At 41.6% G+C, this 20774-nt stretch overlaps 1 protein-coding gene across 4 annotated transcripts in view; it reads left to right on the top strand.

The window, feature by feature from the left end:
• JADE3 (jade family PHD finger 3) overlaps window positions 1–20774 on the top strand; it is a 60115-nt gene that overhangs the window by 35081 nt on the left and 4260 nt on the right. For all 4 annotated transcript variants that reach the window (XM_021412000.1, XM_021411984.1, XM_021412010.1 and 1 more), the window contains 7 exons: window positions 5489–5646; window positions 7480–7670; window positions 9867–10078; window positions 12476–12643; window positions 17076–17192; window positions 17570–18043; window positions 20019–20136. In XM_021412000.1, coding sequence (XP_021267675.1) covers window positions 5489–5646; window positions 7480–7670; window positions 9867–10078; window positions 12476–12643; window positions 17076–17192; window positions 17570–18043; window positions 20019–20136 — 1438 coding nt within the window. The remainder of the gene's footprint in view (window positions 1–5488; window positions 5647–7479; window positions 7671–9866; window positions 10079–12475; window positions 12644–17075; window positions 17193–17569; window positions 18044–20018; window positions 20137–20774) is intronic.

The following is a 20774-nucleotide window of genomic DNA, read 5'->3' as shown; positions in this document are numbered from 1 at the left end:
AGGAAGTTGTTGAGACTGAGAATTAAACATGATTATAAAAGGAATTGAACAGATGATAACGAGTGCAGATTTTTCTAAATATCTGTTTAATTAATACCATTTTAAAAAATTGATTGTTAGGATTAATCTCTAAATCCAAAACTTATGTCTGGAGGAAACCTGACATGTACTTACACAGCTCTTGCACGTCTTTCTGGCTCACGAGATAATACTGTCAGAGACTTGATGTTAGATGGGATTGATTTACTATCTGATTTCCTGACTTTTCCTATATACACCTGTAAAGGAGGCTCAGAAGACTCGTGGCTGCTCCATTGAAAGGTGCAATATTTCATTTTCACGAGTCTTGGATGATAAATAAAAATAGTTTTTGGGAGTGGGGGTTTGAAGATTCAGATTTACTGCAGGACATGTTCAAATTATTGAGATGTTTGTGAAGCCCAGGTTTAATGCTACACTTATTCCTGTCTGCCCTTGCTTTCTTAACATTAGTTTTTCAGTCGTCAGTATACATCCCTGGAACTGTAATTTCATTTCCATTCATAAATTATTTTTCCTTTGATTTTCTTTGCTAAAAAATAAACCAACCAACTCACCCTGTCTGTAATAGGGTGTACTTCTTTTTAATAAAGTGCCTTAATTCAGAAACGTAATGCCTAGGTTGCAATGTGTTAACAACAATAATTCAACCTTGGGAAGGTGAGCCCACCAAATTCTGGAAAGCGGTGTGCACCTGGCAGCTTCGTCCTCAGCAGCTGGGCGGCCTTCGGCAGACATTGTGAAACATCTTTATGAAGATTAGATGTATTGGATGAGTCTATCTGTGTTCAGATATGATGTGGCTATGTTACACGTGTAATAACAGGTCTTAGGACCATTTGGCTTCCGTGTTATTATTTATGTGGTGATTTGGGGTATGAACTCCTGCTTTCTAAGTGTCGTTAATTTTTTGCTCAAGGTGTTAAACGTGAGAGCTACAACAGTAGAGTAAGCTTTGGTGCTTATGGGTGACTTTGGAATAAAAAAAAGTAAAACATTCTTCTGAAAGTGAATAAAAAAAAGGATCAAAAACACGATGGAAAAGCTCACGTGTAGTTTACTTTGCATTTTAGTGAAAATGCCTGCTGTTGTATGAGTAGGTGGCGACTGGAATTTCGTAGTTAGCCTTCAGGGCTGTGAAGGACATGCAAAAATCAGAGAGATCCTAGACATTTCGGCTTTGTCTTTTTAGAGAGGATATTGAGGGTATTTCTGAGGGCGCACTCCTGGCAGGATTTGGGCAGGGGGAAGGCATTCTGCCTTTTAAAAGCTTATGATTTATGTTTCTGCCGCAGAAGACAGTGGGTCTTCTGTCTCTAGATAGCGGGCATGCGGCAATGAAATGTATGCTGCTAACTCCTTAGGGGCTCTGCCAGACACCAGGGGAAGCCTTAGCACGAGGCAATTAGATGCAATCCAGGAGAAATCCTGCTTTGATTGTAACAGCAACAGAGTGGTTAACATGTACTTCACTTAGACTTCTGATGTGTGCTTCCCACTGGTGGCCATGGGAACACCTTACCATTGTGGAGTTTAGTAATGGGCGGTCAAATGCTTAAAAGCCCAATGTCACAAGAAGTACTATATTCTTACTGCTGTTTTTAAGAGAGAATCCAGTCTGTTCTCCTGGACCACATGCATTTGTGCAAGATGCGGTGAGTGAGCAATGAGATCAGTCAGTGTCAGTAGAAGCTTACAGGAGAGAATTGAAATAGGTCTTTGACTCTCATATTATCGTGTTTTTTTGCAGTTTATGGGAATTTGGTTGTTGTTTTCCCAAAACGTGGCTTTAGGTTTGTATCGGTTGGTAACAAAATGTTCTTCAGAGTCTGTGCAGATCCGATATTTGCAGTGCTTGGTGAAGATGGAGGCTGTAGAAGGCTGTTGTATGGTGAAGACTCGCTCACTGTCTTGGATGTTAATATTTCACTACAGTACTTAATAGCCTTACTTGTACCCTCCATCACATCTCTAGTGGATAAGGATACTGCATGCCAAACGATGTTCTTTGTTAGACAGAATTGATTTTTTCATAGTGTCAGCGCAGGAGGGAGGGTCGTGTGAGGAAGATTATATCCTGAATTTTCATAGACTTCATGTTGAAGTCGTAGACAGCTTTTGGTGATGCGTTTACAAACTTCTCATTCTATGAACTTCATTTTCTTTGGGCATGCTCTTCTAGCATAATTTCCAAATAGGACTTAGTAGCCTGAAAAACAAACATGACATGCAAACTGTATCTTTCCATCCACAGCTCCACAATCTCACTGTAAGTGCTTGGCAGAGGAGCAGAGCATACTTATTATGGAGGATTTTTGTAGGATTTAGGCTTTAAAGGCCTAGAGACAACAGTGCATCTCTTAGAGGTGACTGAGTTCTTGTTGTTGCAGCAAATCTTGTTAGACTTTACTGCAGAGCAAAAATCTTGTCTTAACCAAAGAGCAAGGTTTCCTCTTCTGGATTTGAGTTTCAGCTGTAAAGTGGGAAAAACTTAAAAAAGTTTTTTTGCAGAGTTCTCCATGAAATCCTTATTATTATTTCTGTGACGTAAGCAAACACAGTTTTCATTGACTTCATTCGGGTTAATTCCTGCACCGTTTTCAGCTGAAACTTAAAAGTTCCTGGCAGCTAAATGAAATGAAGTTCAAACCGAACAGTCAGGTGCTAAGCAGGGCTTTCAATTGCTAAAAATATGTCAAACCAATCCCCCTGTCACACGGTAACCTCTGCAGAAGCTTCCTGCGGGTGGGCAGTTTCCTGTTTTGTGCACACCGGCCATGACCAGCCGCCCTCTGGTGCCGGAGCTCCTCTTGGCGAGGGCCTCCGCATGAGGTGCTGAGTGTCCTCCCAGAGGGGTGGGAGAACATTGCTAGCCTAGGCCAGGCGTGCTCCTTATTCAGTTCTTCTCAGTTTGTCTGCTGTTACAGGTGACGCTAAAATAAATTTGGAGTGTAACTGCTTTTGGTTGGCTGACACTCAGCGGTGCGGCCAGCAAGTGACTGCTGCCCGTGTGGGCTAACTGGGGGAGTGAAGGTAGCTGTTGCCAAGAGGAGGGGGCTGTGCTATCGATAGGGCTGGCCGTTGCCTTATGGATGTAATAAGAGTCCAGAAGGACATCACCATGAGGAAAAGCTGGCTGTCTCAATCCTGAACGTGTGTGTCTGTTCCTCATTGAATGGCCCAGACCATAGCCTGGAGGCTGGCTGCTGGAGTAAAAAGTTATTTGATTGATAAGAAATCTCTTTGGGTCCCCTGGGTGTTTTGGTTTACTTCCACAACACAGTATGTGTAGAGCAAGAGATAAAGAAACGTTGTCCTCTTGAGAGTATTTTCCTGCTGGAAGACTGGCCGTGTGTGAGCAGATGAGGAATGAGATGAGCTAGAGGTTGTGGTGTCTTTGTGACAATTCCAAGTGTCTACAGGAAATAATTGTGCTTACCCTAAGCATGAATGGCAAAGAAAGTATTATTAGGAAATCTTAGCTGAGTTTGGGGTACCTTAACAGTTATGTTTATATTGGTGAAATCTTTTACCCTCAGTGATGCCACTATTCATAAATTTTAGCAATCCGAAGCAGAGAACTTCGTGTTGCTTGTATGGTACTAGTGTGGTCAGGCCAAAAAAGAAAAAAAAAAGTTCATGCTCCAGGGGTTTTGTGCTCTAAAAATAGAGATGATACAGTTCACATACATAATGGATGATCAGAAGATGAATTTGCTGCTAAGCAATGTAGTTCGATGTAGTTAGAATACTAATGCCTTTCACAGTGTTTTTCATCTAGTGTTTAAAAAACACTGGGTCTAGTATGAACCACTCCTGTGTTTCTTCAGTGACTGAAAAGGTAGTTTGTAAAAGTGCTTTATTCTTTACCTTAGGTAAGGTTTGAGGAATATATTTTCTAACGATTAAAGCAGTCTTAGTATTTCTTATTGGATTATTTCTTCCATGCAGATTTCTATGGAACCGTGCCACATCAGTGTTCCTCATAAACCTAGCTCTATCTATAAGAAAATGAAAATTTCTTTCAAATGGCGTAAAACATTTCACGTTTTATTTTTGATGTGTGGACATGCTGCTTGGATAAAAATGGATGCTTATGGTCCTTCCACTTTCACTCTTGTTTTGTGTAAAACCTGAGGAGCTGCAGACAGAAGGTTACAGTAAACAGTCTGATGTAAAGCAAAGCAATTACTCCTTAGCAGTAAATACGAAAGCCTCGGGAGTTTGCTGGTTGCTGTATATTTTTGAGTTCCTAGGCTGCACTCCCAGCTATCTATGAGTGATGCAGCTGTATCATGTAATGAAGCAACCCCTGTGCTCCGAGCTACCAGCAGCCTCTTTCAGTACTTGTTTCCAGTTAAAAGCATAGTGCCTTTCTTTTTTTTGTAACAGTTAACTTGATGATTTCCAAGAACAGCTGAGAATTTTTGCAGTAGACATTAAGTGGTCTGGTGCTGTCAAACTGAAAAGGGTGCATTAAGATATTTGGCTCTGAAGTGTTTTATTGCTATTCTGGCTATAAAACTGAATTTAGGAAGAAGAGAGTTCAACCTGCCACAGCTTATTGCAGGGGTATTTTCATTTTTTCACCGTTTGAAGATTTGATTTTTCATTATGATAAAACAGTTAATTAGTTGTGATGTCTCACCAACACCAAGCTACAGTCACTGCTCTGCTTTGATGAATGTTAAACTGGTGCAAGGTATCAGTGGGAAGAAAAAAAAAACAACAAAAACAAAAACCAATCAACAACAAAAGAGGGATTAATTGCCCTTTTTTTTAAATTCATGCGCCTCTATTTGACAGGTATTTACATTAAGTAAGCTTTATGACAACTGATAATGGTTGCGTGCTCTTAAATAGGTAATCCTCTTAAGGCAGAAGTTGACTGGTGCAGCTAGAGGCTTGTCATGGATAAGTTTGTGGTGGCATGCAATTGCATGTTTCACCATAGAGGTTTGCTAAAGAGTCCTGAGCTGGGTTGCCCTGCTGCAGCAGCATTGCTGTACAGAGCAGTGCAGAGTTTGTGTTTTTGATACAGGCAGCTGTTCGTCTTTGATATTGAAGATCCTGACCTCTAAAATTTCAGATGAGCTTAGAGATGAACAAGTATATACATGAACCTTGCCAAGGCAACTGTTCTTAGCCTGTGAAGAATATGGCAATTTAAGGCAGCTTAACTGAGCGGAAAAAAAATATTCATATCCTACCTTGTACCTAAGTTGGGATAAAGCATACAGACTGGGAAGTAAAATGAGCTGTTTGAAAATCGTATTGCAAGTAGTAAAGTAGGTACAGGCCTCCTTTTCCCCCCTTTTTTATTAAAAAATGATCAACAAACATGCATTGTTTCAGTGCAGACTAGGAAAATATCTACTGCTCCATCTACTATTTCCTCTGGGCAACCCTTTTTCCTCAAGCCTCTCTTTTCCCTGGGTTTTCTTTGCAGGTGTTCCGCAAGGATCTCATTAGTGCCATGAAACTACCGGATTCTCACCATGTTAACCCTGATGAATATTATGTCTTTGCGGACACGTGGAAACAGGAGTGGGAGAAAGGAGTCCAAGTTCCAGCCAGTCCAGAAACAATTCCACAGCCATCTCTCAGGTAATGGCAATTAGAGGTAGAGCATGTATGCACAGTGTCAACGTGGAGAAGGCGATCTCTCAAAAAGAGGTGGTCTAAATGCAGTTGTCATTTCCTTGTTGTTTTAGTTAAGTCTCCAGTGCAGCAGCCTTCAGGCTTGCTTTTAAACCAAATAAATACCAATTTGGAAAACATTTATGTGGCATTTCAGATCTGGTTGTCTGTATAACACGAGTGTCTACATTTCAAGTTTTAAAAGGGGATTTATTTTTTTCCTGAATCACATAGTAATATGGATAAAAACTTTTCTCATTTGAATGTGGAAAGTTAAATTAAAAATAAACACAAATCTTGTGTTGTTTTCATATTACTTGAAAGGCTTCCCTGTATGAAGTATGATGAAGCCGCTCAGTAGTAATAACTGATACCTGATAAAGCTACTCACTTGTTTGTGTGATGTAATTTTTGTTTCTGTTGCCAAAGTTTTAACTCTTTTTGCTTTCTTGCTCCACAAATAATTGTTAAGCACTATACGTGTTCAGTGATCTCAGTTTCAGGAGACAGATCTTTCATCCTCTCATATTGTACTTAGAGCAGGAAAACGTAACAGTGTAGTCCTGCAACCCTTCCTGGTAGAAAAGGTGTGTGTTTTAATGTGGAAGTATTACTGCCAGGATGGGCTTTGAGACAAAGATAAATGAATTGTCCAGTGAAAGTGCTGATGCCAGCATAATCTAATTTCCACTGAGGCTATTATCAGTACCAAGTTGTTAAAATAAATATATTGCATCGCATACCAGCGGTATTACATTGGAGGAAAAAATTGCTATAGATTTGGCTGGACCAGAGAATGGAAAAACTCACAGGGGAACAAGAAAAAAATGAGTGAGGTGAAGGCATAGAAAAGAATGGCAGAAGAACATAGTGCTAACATTGACAGCACACATTGTCCAGTTAGAATTATGTGGGATACTGCTTGACTTCTGCCTGCTCTCTCTTTCCTCCTCTTGCCTTGTTTCCCACAGCTTTTCTTTTCTCCTGGTGTTGGGGAGGGCTAGCTCTGCTCGGCATGCAGAGCTTCTCATGCATGGCACCATCCCACTCGGTATCGCCCTGGCTTCCTTTCACATGCAGGGCCTCTTGAACTAAATGCAGGGAAAGGTTGACCTTATCTAGCTAGGGTCAGACTCTCCATTCCCATAGGCTAGTGTACTAAGCAAACACCAAGTTTTATCTCACAAAATAATTGAAAGGTTGAAAACACAAGTATTTTTTTTTTTTCCTCACTTCCTGGACGATTTCTAGCTGTTTTTCCACTGTACGTTTTTGCTTGGCAACAGAGTCGTTCTTGCAGAACAAAAATAATACTTCTGTAATGTGGATAAAGTGTCATTTATAAGTAGGGGTAGACTTTTTAACCCAAATGAAGTTCAAGCGTCTTCCTCTCTTCCTCTCCTCCCCACCCCCCATGGCAGAACAAATCAAGCTTTCCTGAGAAAGCTGGTGTCTTGAAGATTATCAGTCAGCAAGATTGTAGGGGGGTTCATGCATAACACTTTCTGTGGGTTTCAGAAACATTCACATCACCATTCTAGTAGCATTTGTTAAATTGAAAATATGATGCGCAAGCTTGCATTTTAAAAATGATTCTGTATACATAGCAAACCTTACCATATTTTATGTGATGAAACAACATTTACAGAATCCTGTCTTCCCACCCCCTTACAGACTAGCTTGAAGTATGTGAAATGCTAGGTTTCTTTGTACTTGATAACAAATATTTTATGTTTTTCAAGGCAGAGTCTTAAAAAGCTGTCGCTAACTTTCCATTTCCTTTTTATTTTACATACGTAGGGTTGTCGCAGAAAAGGTGAAAGAAGTACTGTACACACGACCCAGGAAGTATATCCACTGTTCCAGCCAAGAGCCCACGGAACCGGGTTATATCAACATTTTGGAATTGGCAGAATCTGTGTGTCGCTATGACTTGGATGATATGGACATCTTTTGGCTCCAGGAGCTAAATGAAGAGCTTACTGAAATGGGTAATTCACAACACATTGTAGTTTTTAAAGCAGCAGTTAATTTCTGTTGGTTGAATTGTAGTCTGTGGGGAGGTTTCTTAAAGACCTTGGAGCACTGAATGGAAATGCTAACCAACGTGAGATAATGGCAAAGCTATAAAATGTTTAAAATGAGTTGCTAGATCAGCTAGTGTTTTGTTTTACCTTTTGTGCCTTAAAACTTCTTCACATCCAAAGTCACGTGCAACTTCTGCAGACTGACACAAGAAGGAAAAAGCCCACACCAGGTGGAATTAATTTTAGGATTTAAAAGTTAAAAATTTTGCATAGGAAAAACATATGCTTCCATTTTTAAAACTTGAGCATATTACTGCTACAAGATACAGAGTTCTGAGGAGCTAACATGCCTTTTTCGTAAAAGAATAATTTTCGCACATGCTAGTCCATTTAAAATCTGCTAAGTACACTTTTATTTTCCATGTAAACTGTGGGTATTGAAGGCTTTGAGGGGAAGTAAACTATGGAAAATAATCTTGGAGTTACTGCTGGATTAGCCAAGTTGTGGTGGGATAGCCTGTTTGAGTGGCATTCTTCCATGGATGAGCGCAGGTTCTTTATGAAGGGCAGGTAGGAAAAAGACTTATTTAACATCTCTTGGATCTGCTATTCATGAAGAAGGAAGAACGAGTTGGGATGTGTTAATTGATGGTAGCACTGGCTGTAGCAGCTATGAAATAGTGGAGACTGAGATCCTGAGGGGAGCAAGGAAAGAAAGTAGCTTTCTGGTCCTGGTCTTAAGGAGAATAATCTTCTGCTTATTTGGGGAACTGCTGGGTGGGATCTGCAAGGCATCTCTGAAGGGTGAAATTGCTGGAGAGAGCTAGCAAAACTTTAAAGACGGTCTCCCCCAAGCACAAGAATGATCATCCAGGCGTTCAGGAAAACAAGCAGATGTGTCAGAAGACCAACTTGGTAAAGGAGGGAGCTCATGACAGAGCTCCAGTACCAAACGATGTATATTAAAGGCAGGTGTGAGGAAAAGCTTCCTAGGCGTGCTGGGTGCCATTCACAAAACCAAAGCTTTTCTGGGGCTGGAGTCTCTATCCACGGAGATTTTCAAGATCTGACTAAACGTGTTTCTGAGCAACCTAATCTGGATTCAGTGTTGATCCTGCTTTGAGCAGGGAGCGGGACTGGATCCCTCTGAGGTCTATGCCTGCCCGAATGATTCTGATTCTTTACATACAGGGAGTGAAAAAATATTCTGGCATTAGAGAAAACAGTTTAATAACATCAGGCACTTTGTATCAACAATCGTTTATCTTTTCCATCTCATTGTTTATCAGTTGTAACAAGAAATCAATATTAGTACATATATTCTTGTGCATAATCCAGCAGTTACAGTGACGTTACCCTCTGGTATCAGTGCTGCATGGATGTCCCAACCTTTGCTAGTCTTAAGTAAATTTTATTCAACAGGCGGTGGCAGCATTTGTGACTGACATTTTTGAGGGGATGTGGTTTTGAGATTTCTTGTAGCTGTGAACATTGTAGAGTTTCTAAGGGTGTCTCTAAAGCTGCAAACTGAGGATCAATCTCAAAGCAAATCCTTTCAAGTAGATCTGCTTACGCTACATTTGATTAGTGGTAAGTGTATATAGCAGGCATAGTGTTCAAGTAAATGGGTGGCATGGATTGCCAACAGTGCATTTATTTACTGTTTTATAAAAAGAAATGGAGAAGAGCTCTTTTCATAGCCATTGTGCTGGCCACTCAAGGAGCGATGGCAAGTTTTGTATCTTTATAACATCTAAAGTGTACTTGGTAAGTTTTATTTGTTAGGGGATTGGTCTTCAGAATAAAGAACAGTGTGTGTGATGTTGAATGTCGTCAGTGTTTCCTAAAATGACGGAGATGGAGGGAGACTTACATGAGAGAAGCAACCAGTTACAGAAGCTGCTGTCTTTTATGCTGTAGTACTTTTTTCAAGGTGCAGTCTTATGTACAACTCAAACTTTTACTCCAGTAGTAGTTCTGTTTGTATTTATGAGGTACAGGTAATATTAGCAAGTGAATGGGAAAAAAAGATTTATTTTTAATGTAAGCAGTGTTTGTGCTGCAGTAGTTGCTAGAAGTTGTCCTGTTTTTCTGCCTCTCAGACTTGGTCAGAGGCATCTGAGTGTTTTCTAATTCCCTTTTCCCTGTTCTGCATTGCAGGATGCGGGCCTCTGGATGAAAACACAATGGAAAAAACTATTGAAGTGCTGGAGCGACACTGTCATGAGAACATGAATCACGCTATTGAGACTGAAGAAGGTCTGGGTATAGAGTATGATGAAGATGTCATCTGTGATGTGTGCCGGTCTCCTGACAGCGAAGATGGGAACGATATGGTGTTTTGTGACAAGTGTAATATCTGCGTCCATCAGGTCAGTGCCTGCAGAAGTATTGACGCTGTCCTGTCATCTTTGTTTACTTTGGCAAGTGTGGAATTTGAACCAGTATTAAATGTCAATTTGGAGACCTTTGTGATTCTCTGAGTATGAAGGATGATAGAATACTGAGTTCAAGTTTTGTACTCAGAGTTACAGCAGATAAATGGCTGAGTGTAGTCTGTGTAGCTTAGCTGTAACATGAAGTGTTGTCTGGACTTGCAAATACTTCCTCCACAACTGTAAACAATTCCCCTCCACCTCCTTATTAAACCTGCGTTTGAAAATAAACAGGCCAGAGAATGCTGACAGCCTATATGTAACAAATTTAAAGATCTTTTTTTTTTTTTTTTTTTTTGCAGCTGGGGCTTTTCCCTCCTCAATTGACTGGTTAATTGGCTAAATGCAGGCTGTCCAAATTTAGCCACCTGAAACCACTTATAGATGCTTTAACAGACTGATCTTTTTTAGAGTGCATAAGCACCTGCAGGAGCCGTGCTCTTGGTCTGAATGTTGCTCGTGTTTATGGTGTTTTAGATGTAGCCAGGACCTCACACTGACTGAGCTCAGCCTCATCAGGCAGAGATATCCTCATAACTAAAAAGTGGATTTGAGCCCTGTGGTTTCTAGTGCATCCTGTTTGAGAAGAAATTTTACATCTGGGCTGCTGGCTCCAGAGGCAGCCCCTGCTTGTGCCCCTTGAAAATAAGGAGGAATTTGCAGCGTAAGGCTCGGGGTTGCCCGCAGAGCTGGAGCTGATGGCCTGCTGCCTTCTAACCCTGCCTCTTTCCCAGCTACAGGATCCGGCCCTGCTCAGCAGAAGCTGGGCTGGAGCTAATCCTGACAAAGCCTAGCAGCAAACAAGCAACCACAAAGATTTATCAGTTCAGGTTTTATTCTGGATGGGCTCTAGCTCACCAGGCAGCCTCAGGTCTGTTCGTCAGCACACTCCTTGGAGATGAGGAGGAGTGCAAGAGGTTTCCTCCTTCACAGTGCCCTCTCACACTAGCTCAGATTGCCAAGTTACTGGTTTGCTAGTCTGAACCACCTCCACTCATTAGCTGGATTGAATTAGGAAGTGGTATATGTCCATTTCCAGCCTCCTAAAAGTGATCCCTTGGTGTAATGCCACTTGGACTCGATGATCTCTAGAAGTCCCTTCCAAACCCTGCAATTCTGTGATTCTGCGTTGGTCATATAAAGTGTTGGTGAGAATGCCATTTAACAGGAAGTGAAAATCATTTGTAAAATTTAGATTACAGCTCCCCCTGTTGGGCCTGTACAACAGTCAAACATGAAGATAGCATTTAGGTTAGTCTATCTTGGTGTTTTCATAATGCAGGATTTCATTCAGGGAAGTCGCCCTCCCTCTAGGCATGCCATGATTGTGCAATATTGGACATCGCTTCACATGGAGTACCGAGATCCTATAACCAGAAGGCTGGGAAAGCAAGCATGGGGAATTTGTACTAGGTTTGACTCTAAGAGACCGGGTTACAGCTAATAATCCTATTCTGGCAAGGCTTTCAATATTCCTGTTCCCTGTTAGGTGTTAGGAATGGTGTGATTTCCTTGGAAAGCTGCTTTATTGATAAAGCTTTTACTGGGGGCAGCTGAGTGGAGTTGCACCTTGGTGGCAACCAGTGGTTTCAGGTATGGTCAGCTGGAGTATGTGTGTCAGGATGTGTCTACATGCAGGTATAGTTAGCCATCCAGAACTGCTAGGAACCTGAACTAGAAAGCAAACTAAGTTTCTTTTTCCCTTTTACTTTTTTTATCCTCAAACTTAGCAAAAGTTAAGACATCTCTGTTTCCAAGAGGCCTCAGGGAAATAGGCATAAAAAGCAGAACCTCATAACTTTGGTATATACTGCAATTTTTGAGGTAATATTATATATAAATATTTGAAATCACAAACGGTTCTCAGGACTGTAACCACAAAGGTAATTTAATATCACGGGAAAGAATCTTCACTCAAACAGTTCTTATCGCTTCACGTCTGAATAAAATGATGTTAGAGCATAAAGTAGTTAACGATAGGAGACTGTGAGCTTAAAGAGATGTCTGTGTTTTTTGCTTCAGAAACATAAAAAGACACTGAATGCAAAGGTGAAGGCTGTAACACCAGTGTTGTTCAGTTACAACGGCTGTTTTATACAAGAACAAATAACACCAGGACATGTTTTAAAAAGAAACTGGCATGAAAAGGCTTTGTTTTATAGGTTGTTAATCTCGTTGATCACCTGCCTCCTTTTAAGGTAAAGAAATTAGGGAAAGAATAAGTAAAGGGCAAACTGTGCCTTTAGGATTTGAAAGCTTCATGCCATATGAGAATTAATGTTTGGATGTAAAATGCTATCAGCGCAATGATCTCAATCCCCGTTTTCTTTCAAGGCATGCTATGGAATCTTGAAAGTCCCTGAAGGGAGCTGGCTGTGCCGCACCTGCGTTCTGGGGATACATCCTCAGTGCCTCCTGTGTCCGAAACGAGGAGGTGCCATGAAAGCCACCAGGACAGGGACCAAGTGGGCCCATGTGAGCTGTGCCCTCTGGATTCCAGAGGTAAAGTTGAATTTCTACCTCATTCTTTTGTATCCTGCTCTGCCTGATCTGTGTTCCTTCCTCTGATTTTTCACATTCTTATGATTTAAGGTATCTGCGTGAGCTTTATTCTGGTGAGTCTGCAGAATCTGTGAAGATTGGCAGAGTCCAGCTTATGTTCCATTAATTAATTAATCTCTTTGTCCTTCCCGTTTTACTGAGTGGTCTCTTCCTGGTGTCATTAAGGGATCTGAGTGACCTGCTGGAAAGGTTTAGTGATGTAAACCAGTACTCACTGCACAGCTGCAGCTTCCTTGTCTCCCTTAGTTCCTGATCAGTTTGTGTGCTCTCAGTGAGGTGCATAATTTGCATTGAATTCATCCAATTTTTTTTTTTTTTGAGACAGAAAGACAAGCATATTTCATGATATATATTGGATGGATTCTAAGATGGGAAGATGTTTGTAGGCAAGTTTCTTGCTCTAAAATCAGACATTTTTCTGAGTGGTGATTAGGCTTTTTTTCTTCTATGTTATATTTCATAAGAAGGGACTCTTTAGATACATCCTTGTGTTCATATATAGAGCTTAATAATGAAGCTTTACACTTCCTCTATTTAGAATCAGATTTAGCATCACATAATTCTGTAAATTGAAGTAGTCACTCAAGTAGAGACAACATATGTGTTTAATTTTATGCTCAGAATGATATTTATGCTTTCTTTCTGGTAAGACCTGCAGATCCTTAGAGTGGATGGTGTAGTGTGAGGTTGCAGCTGCATCTGTGGGCACGGTGACGTTAAGGGGTGCCTTACTCCCGAACCTTCTGCTCTCAGGCAGCCAGGCCTTGCACTTGCAAAACTTCACAAAGAAGATGTCAGGGTTCTGGACGGCTTTTTAATATGGCAGACTGATGAGGTGTGTTCTTAGCTCTGTGCCAGGCATATATCTGATTGTCAAGGGGGTTATCTTTGCATTTTTGCTTTCCCTTCAGATGGCTTGTAGTTCTGGTGTCTCATCCACCTTTAGGGAGAAAGGAGCAGAAGAAAAAAAAAACACCAAAAGGTTTAAATAAATAATAAATAAAATTTTCCTTCCTTCTCCTGCACTTCTGAAGTGCCTTGGCTGGAAGCTGTCCTGGCTCTGAGCAGACTGGTTTCCCTAAGAGGTCCTTTCTGCATGCGGTTGCCTTGATGTTCTCCCCAGCAGGAGAGGAACTGGCAGGTTTGGAAAGCAGCTGACCACGGGACAGGGAGCACCTGCTGCTTTCTTACCTGCCCACATCCCTCCGGCTGAGGGAGAGCAGCCAGCAGAGTGCCCAGGTGGGAGAGCTCTAATCCAGCTGCTCCCACAGCCCAGTCGGCAGCTCCACGCCTCGGGCACCTCCTCCTCTCTGTGCCCATGCCAAGTGTGTCAGGCATAGCAAGGAGGTGGCATCTGCCAGGAGAGGTGGGAAATGCCTCATGGATCCATTCAGCCTCTTCTTCTGCACTGGTGCTTTTAAAAACAAAACCGACTGCAGTTCAGTCACCAGATAAGCCAGAGAAAGCTTTGCAAATCTCTGCTTAAACGGTGGTTTCTTATCTGGAGAGACACCATGGCTTTACAGGCTCTGAGGGACTAGAAAGGCACAGAGTTTGAAGACCTTGAAATACTTTATGGAGGAATGTTTACTCTCTTGGAACACCCCACAGAGAAACAAATAATAAAGTCACTGCCACTTCACCACTATGCCCCTAGCAAAATGGAGCAAGGCAGAATGCAGAGGAAAATGGGCCATAATCATGTTTGTGGTAAAAGATCCAAGAGGGACTTCACTGAGTTTGTAAATATAGGCTTGCACCAGGTATTTCCCATCATTAACATATTCAGCACCCTCTGAGAGTGCTTTGTTTTGTTTTGTTTCTTGTCTCCCTCCCTCTCCTTGTGAGCTAATGGTGTGGAAAGGCTGTCTTGACCCTCACTGGGCTGTTTGGGACATTTGAAGGTTTTTATTTTACAAAGTGTACTCATTGTTGATTTTTGTCCTTTTATTCTCCTGCCAGCGTTGTCTTGTAGTGTAAATGTGCCTCTTCTTCCATGATTTCTTAAAAGATATTCTTGGAAAAAAGGGAGAGACTTTGACATCAGAAGGTTTACACTGTTTTGAAATTCATTTTTCTGCCTTAGATGACCGATGGCAGATACGTCCTCCCTCGGTCAGTGCATTGTTGGCTGAAGCAGAAAGTAATCTTTTCTTGCTACAGCTGCGGAACTATCAAATGACCATCCTCAGCTGCTGCTGTGAGTGGCTGTGCTCCAGCCACTGGGGTGTCCTCCCCAGCCACTGGTGCAGATGGCGGCACGCTAACACACGGCTGCTGGTGGCAGCCCACCAGTGGAGCAGGGGATAGCAGGGTGATGACGGAGATGTCGGCTCTGTGCGTAAATTGGAGAGAGCGGGCTACAACAGAAATCGCTGTTCTCACTCTGTCCCATTCTCACTTCTTCAGAGTATGGCGGACAAAATGTAACCGGGCGCGACACAGAGAAATGACAGAGAAGCTATATGTTAAGGCAGATGGTCATTTCTGCCTTGGGATGGGAGGTTCTGGGAAGTGAAAAGGTTGACTTCTGTGCTCCCTGGATCCCTCATGAACATGAAGTTCAAACAGGCTTTGCCTTGACTCCCCTCTTTGAACGTTAGAAACATGCAGGCGGCATGAGGCCAGTATAAATAAACTGCACCTGACTCTAAGCACCTCTTTGTGTTTTTACAAAGTGGAGTAACATAAACAGCCAGCGTTACAAGCTGAATGGGCAATATTTCTAACAAAAATATTTCTGGAGAAGTAGTAGGGAGAGGATGAAAAGGGTCAGAGAGTGACAAGAAGATATGAGTCAGTTCCAGCTCCTGCTGGTATGCACAGTGGAAGTCTGGTGCAACTGTCTACAGAAAAAATCACTGAAGTTTCAGGTTTGGTGGCCTTGCCTGCGGCAGGGGGGTTGGAGCTTGATGATCCTTGGGGTCCCTTCCAACCCAAGCCATTCTATGATTCATTCTGTGATTCTTTGTTCCTTTTCAAAAGGAGTATAAGGCAACATAGCAAATTGATGCAACCCCATAATTCCCAAAGGAGATCTTGCCTACTGTTCTGGTAACTGAAACAGGAGTTGTGGGCAGTGTTTGTACGACGTTGTTTCAGAAATACCTGCACAACTTGTAACCAGCTCTGTTCTTAGCAGAGCCAAGTTAGGCTGGTGAAAGGCTTCTTCAGTTTGGAAGCGGAAAAGCCACCTTTGTCACTTAGGAGTTCTGAACCTGATTTTGTGGAACCATTCAAGAGTTTCAATGACAGCTTTGTCTCTTTCCTGCTGATTTATAGGAAGTCCACAACAAATGAAATTATTCTTCATCTCTGCCTGATGAGGGCGTTACATACTGCCTCTCCATTTTTTTAGTGCAAAGTCCTGTTGTTTTTCCCCAATTTTTCTGACTCCGGTTTTGGCCAAAGAGAAGGCTGAGCGCAGCTGCTATGGGCCTCCTGGATGCTATAGATCAGGGACAGGTGCACACACTTGTCACTGGACTAAATAGAAATGCCAAACAACACTGGCTGACCTTGGTATATTCCAGACAATATGGCTTGGTTTAAGTTCTATAACAAATCTTATTTGAGTCAGTTTTTGCCATTGGTTTACGAACTGCTGATCAATCTCTTAAAATGCAAAAATGATGAACAGAGTAATCTCTTGCAAAGCTTTCTTTCTTACCTGCTTGACTGTTGCTCAAAACAGTGCAAAGGATAAGAATGAGAGAGTGGCAAAAACACTCAGTTTGTGAGCAGCAACTTGGACTTTCAGATTTGATAAATGTAGCATTGCTATCTTTGGATATGCCTGCCTCACAGAGGAGGTCTGCCAAAACAAAGTCTTTCTTCCTCAGGGATTAAGCAGGTTTTAAAATTAATACATGCATCAGGTGGTTGCTGAAGTACCTTTGCAAAGAGGCCCCTATCCCACCACTGGCAAAATGGAGGAACTGTCTGCAAGAAGCATGGAGATGTTTATATAGCTAAAATAAGTAGTGTATTTCTGTTTCAGGCAGGTAGCCCTCCATAGCACACAACTACTAAATTCAAAAGATGTTTGTTCTTTATGTAAGCATCCAAAATCCAAGGTTCTGGAAGCTGGCATTCTTGAGGCAGAACAGTTATGTTACTCTTCTGCCACGTGCCATTTGGTTACTGGCCCACTTCTGCATGTTGATCACTCAGAGCTAGCTAATTTCGTTCTGCCCTTGGAAAAATCCTGTTGCTCAGGAGCATCTTGGGAATCTCCTAGAGTCACTTGCTAAGAAGTATGAGCACACAGAGATCTCTGAATGAGATAAGAGGTGGTCACACTTCTGGTATTAGTGGAGAGCTTGTTTTTATTGCCTTGATAACTGCTCTCCATGCTGCTTTTTGTTTTCAGGTTAGTATTGCTTGCCCAGAAAGGATGGAGCCGATCACGAAGGTCTCTCACATTCCACCGAGTCGATGGGCTTTAGTGTGTAGTTTATGCAAACTGAAAACCGGTGCTTGCATTCAGGTACGTACTTGTCTTCCTGTGACTCTTGAGTCTGTGAGATGGGGAATTTCAGGTTTTTGAATTTTCTCCAGTGAAGACATCTGTTGGGTAGCACTCCAGCATAGAGAGTTAGAAGTTTGTATCAGCTGCCTTCCTTTGAATAAGGCTGAGAAGCGTTAAGTACTGTTAGGATGTGGATAAGGAATGATCTTTTCCCTGAATGCCGTTCACGGATGAAAAAGTAACAAGTCACATCATACTGACTTAGAAATATGAGTTGATTTCTTCAAAGTACTTACATTTGGTTTTGTAGGGCTGAAGTTTCACGTAATTACGATTTTTTCCCCTAGTTTGTTACTGCTCTCAGTGACTGAGTTTTTTATTTCTTCCATTCGTAGTGTTCGGTGAAAAGCTGCATCACTGCCTTTCATGTCACCTGTGCCTTTGAGCATAGCTTAGAGATGAAGACTATCCTGGATGATGGGGATGAGGTCAAATTCAAGTCGTACTGTCTAAAGCACAGCAAGAACAAACAGAATTCGCTGCCTGATGTTGATGAACACCCCAAAAGCATACCAGATCAGAAGCAAACAGAGAGTGAGAAAACCAGTTTGCGAGCCCAGAAACTCCGAGAGCTGGAAGAAGAGTTTTACTCACTAGTTAAAGTGGAGGATGTTGCAGCAGAACTGGGCCTCCCTAAACTTGCTGTAGACTTCATCTACAATTACTGGAAATTAAAGCGGAAAAGTAACTTTAACAAACCATTGTTTCCTCCCAAGGAGGATGAAGAAAATGGCTTGGTGCAGCCAAAAGAAGATAGCATTCATACTCGCATGAGGATGTTCATGCATTTGAGGCAGGACCTAGAGAGGGTAAGAGTTTTAACTGGTAAAAACTATATGCAAGTGAGCAGCAGCTTTGTCCAGACAAAACTAGGATGGGAGAAGCACGGGGAGATGATTTATGAAATAATAATAATAAAAAGGTAAGGTCTTGAACTCCATTCTGGTGGTATGCTGCGTGTTGCAGAGACTTTCAGGAGCTGTCCCTTTTCAGTTCAGTGAGAGATCCGCTGTGAACACCATGCTTCCTGCCTTGCTTAGAGGTTTCTTCTTTATATGATGTAATATGTGTTTTTCTGTGCACAATGGACATACTTGAGAATTGACTCTTTGATTTCAATGTAAATTGAATTTGCCTAGGTAAAACACCAAGTATTCTTTGGTGAGTGTGATTTAACATATTTTTGGGATTGTATAAAAGCTTGAAACAGACCTTTTCACCCTCGTAGTTAGAGGGCAATTAGGTGAAGTCCTGGGTTAACTACTACAGAGGCTTTTTGGTTCCACACACGAAGAAGGATGCTGGCCTATGCTCAGACAGCTTCCCGTGACACCTGGTTCAGGCCCCTTACTCACCTCCTTTCTTTGACAGCGTGCTGTTGTCAGCTAGCCCTAGGTAAGGGAAGGCTGAATCACATCTCATGCTCTTGAACTGGACACTTTCCCTGCACGTAGCTGCCCAAGGTGCTACAGCTGGTTAGCTGCTGGAAAACAACCCACCAGGCCTAGCACTGCCTGTGGCTTTGCTGAGTAGAGTGAAAAGGAAATGATCTTTTTACCAGTATCCAGCTGGGCTATTTACCAGATTATCAGCTAGCCAACGTTTGGAAAAGATTGAGTCCTTGAGCAAAATCCAGAGCAGGAATTTGGTCCCTATCTAATATTTACACACACACACACACACACACATATTTTATGCATACATAACTTGCTTTGAATGGAAGGTTTTCTTTTTTGTTTACTTTCTCTCTTTCAAGAAAGCATTTCAAGCTTTTCCTCTTTGTTCGAAGAGTGGTTGGTTTAGGTCTGACTGTGTTGAAATGGATGCGCTTACTTTGAGTGGAGGGGCTTCATAGTTTGAAATGTCTACCTCAAAGTTTCTGAGTTTCCTGCACTGTAAGATTTCCTACTCAGATGCATCTTGGGGTGAAAATTAATTTGGGAACCTTGGAATTTCTTTTCTGGGGAGAAAGGCTTCAGTTTCTGAGCAGCTCAAGTTAAGTGCAGGGGGAAGTACACGTGGCAAATACCTTTCAGCCAGCCCCTGTGCTGCTTCTGTGTTCTGCAGGCTCTTTCAGGTCTGTATCACAACTCTCTGCACCTCTTCCTGTTTTCGTTACGCTAGGTGGAAATATCGCTATTAGCTCAAACAGTGAAAGGAGAAATATGTGGAATTGCAATGGAGTCTGAAAATAAACTGCTGAATGAGTCAACAAAAATCTGTAAAATGCACAAGAAGCTGCAGTGTTCTTTTAGGGGTGATTTACATGTTAATTCCAGTCCAAACAGGCCAGCTCTATTGGTAGCTTTGTTAAAAGTATTACTTTCTAATGTAGCAATAATTATAGGAGAAACAAACCTAATTAAGCTGTTAAAAATCATTCTGTGAAACATTTTGCAAGGAAATTCTGGGAGAACTGAGGATTGACTGCAGTAAGATCCCCGGCATAGTGTGTGGTGGAAGTAGGCTAACAAGCAAGCAAGCTGTCCAAATCCTGTGCTTTTCCTTTGACTGGAATTTTGTGTTCCCTTTCTGTTCTTATAGATGAAAATATATTCTGCTGTCTCAGGAAACATATTCAAGGCATTCATTAAACTGGCAATTCAAAAAAATGCAGGATTTGTTTTATATTTGTAGTTACATATGTTCAGTAACATTCACGAGGTGTTTGCCAAGGGATTTTGCTCACAGTGTTTCTATAATTCTGTTATTGATACAATATTTTTTCTAAGTCTGGATTTTTTTTTTTAATTTCATACTAAGTCTCCTGTTGTTTCTCTGTAGGTAAGAAATCTCTGCTACATGGTGAGCAGGAGAGAGAAACTGAAGCTGTCTCACAGTAAAGTACATGAACAGGTCTTCAATTTGCAAGTTCAGCTCATTAATCAGGAAATCGCTGCAGGTAATCATATGACTGTAAAAATATTTATAAATTATAACAAACTGAAAAAAAAAGTTCCCATTAGATTTCTGCTTAGTGGTTTAACATTTGACAGCTGCCTTTAAAAACTTTCTTCAAATATGCCATTAATTAATTTAGCAACAGCCACAAACGCTGATCTTTTAAAATGTTAAGTTGGATCTTTTCTTATTCCATGGACGCTCCTGGCATACAACTATTAGTTTCAAATTACTGTGGCACCCAGGTAGTAGAAGCAAACTGATGGAGATCTCCTGGTTTTTACTCATTTGGGCTGCTGTTTCGTGGTACTGTTTCCCCACAGCAAGCTCTTCTTTCCAACTGAGAAGTTTTTTTCTTGCTGAAGTTAATTTCTTCAGGCAGAAGAGAAGAGTGACTGATAGGAATTGCTGTTCTCACGTTGCCTTGAGCACTTGATGAGCGTCATGGAGAGGCATTTCTTAGCTTGTGATCTGCGGTTACTAACCTTCCTTCAAAAAGAGTTTAAGCACTCTTGTTTCTAACAGTGAATAGTAACTGCTTTGGAATACTGATGTACCAAAACCAACCCTGCCCTTCATTTTTATTAAATCTGTGTCCTGAAATGAGGAACACGACATCGGGTGGTCCTGTGTGGAGCC

The sequence above is a fragment of the Numida meleagris genome, chromosome 1, assembly GCF_002078875.1.
Source record: "Numida meleagris isolate 19003 breed g44 Domestic line chromosome 1, NumMel1.0, whole genome shotgun sequence".
Taxonomy (NCBI): domain Eukaryota; kingdom Metazoa; phylum Chordata; class Aves; order Galliformes; family Numididae; genus Numida; species Numida meleagris.
Note: the sequence above shows the minus strand (reverse complement) of the source record. Positions and strands in the feature narration are given on the sequence as shown.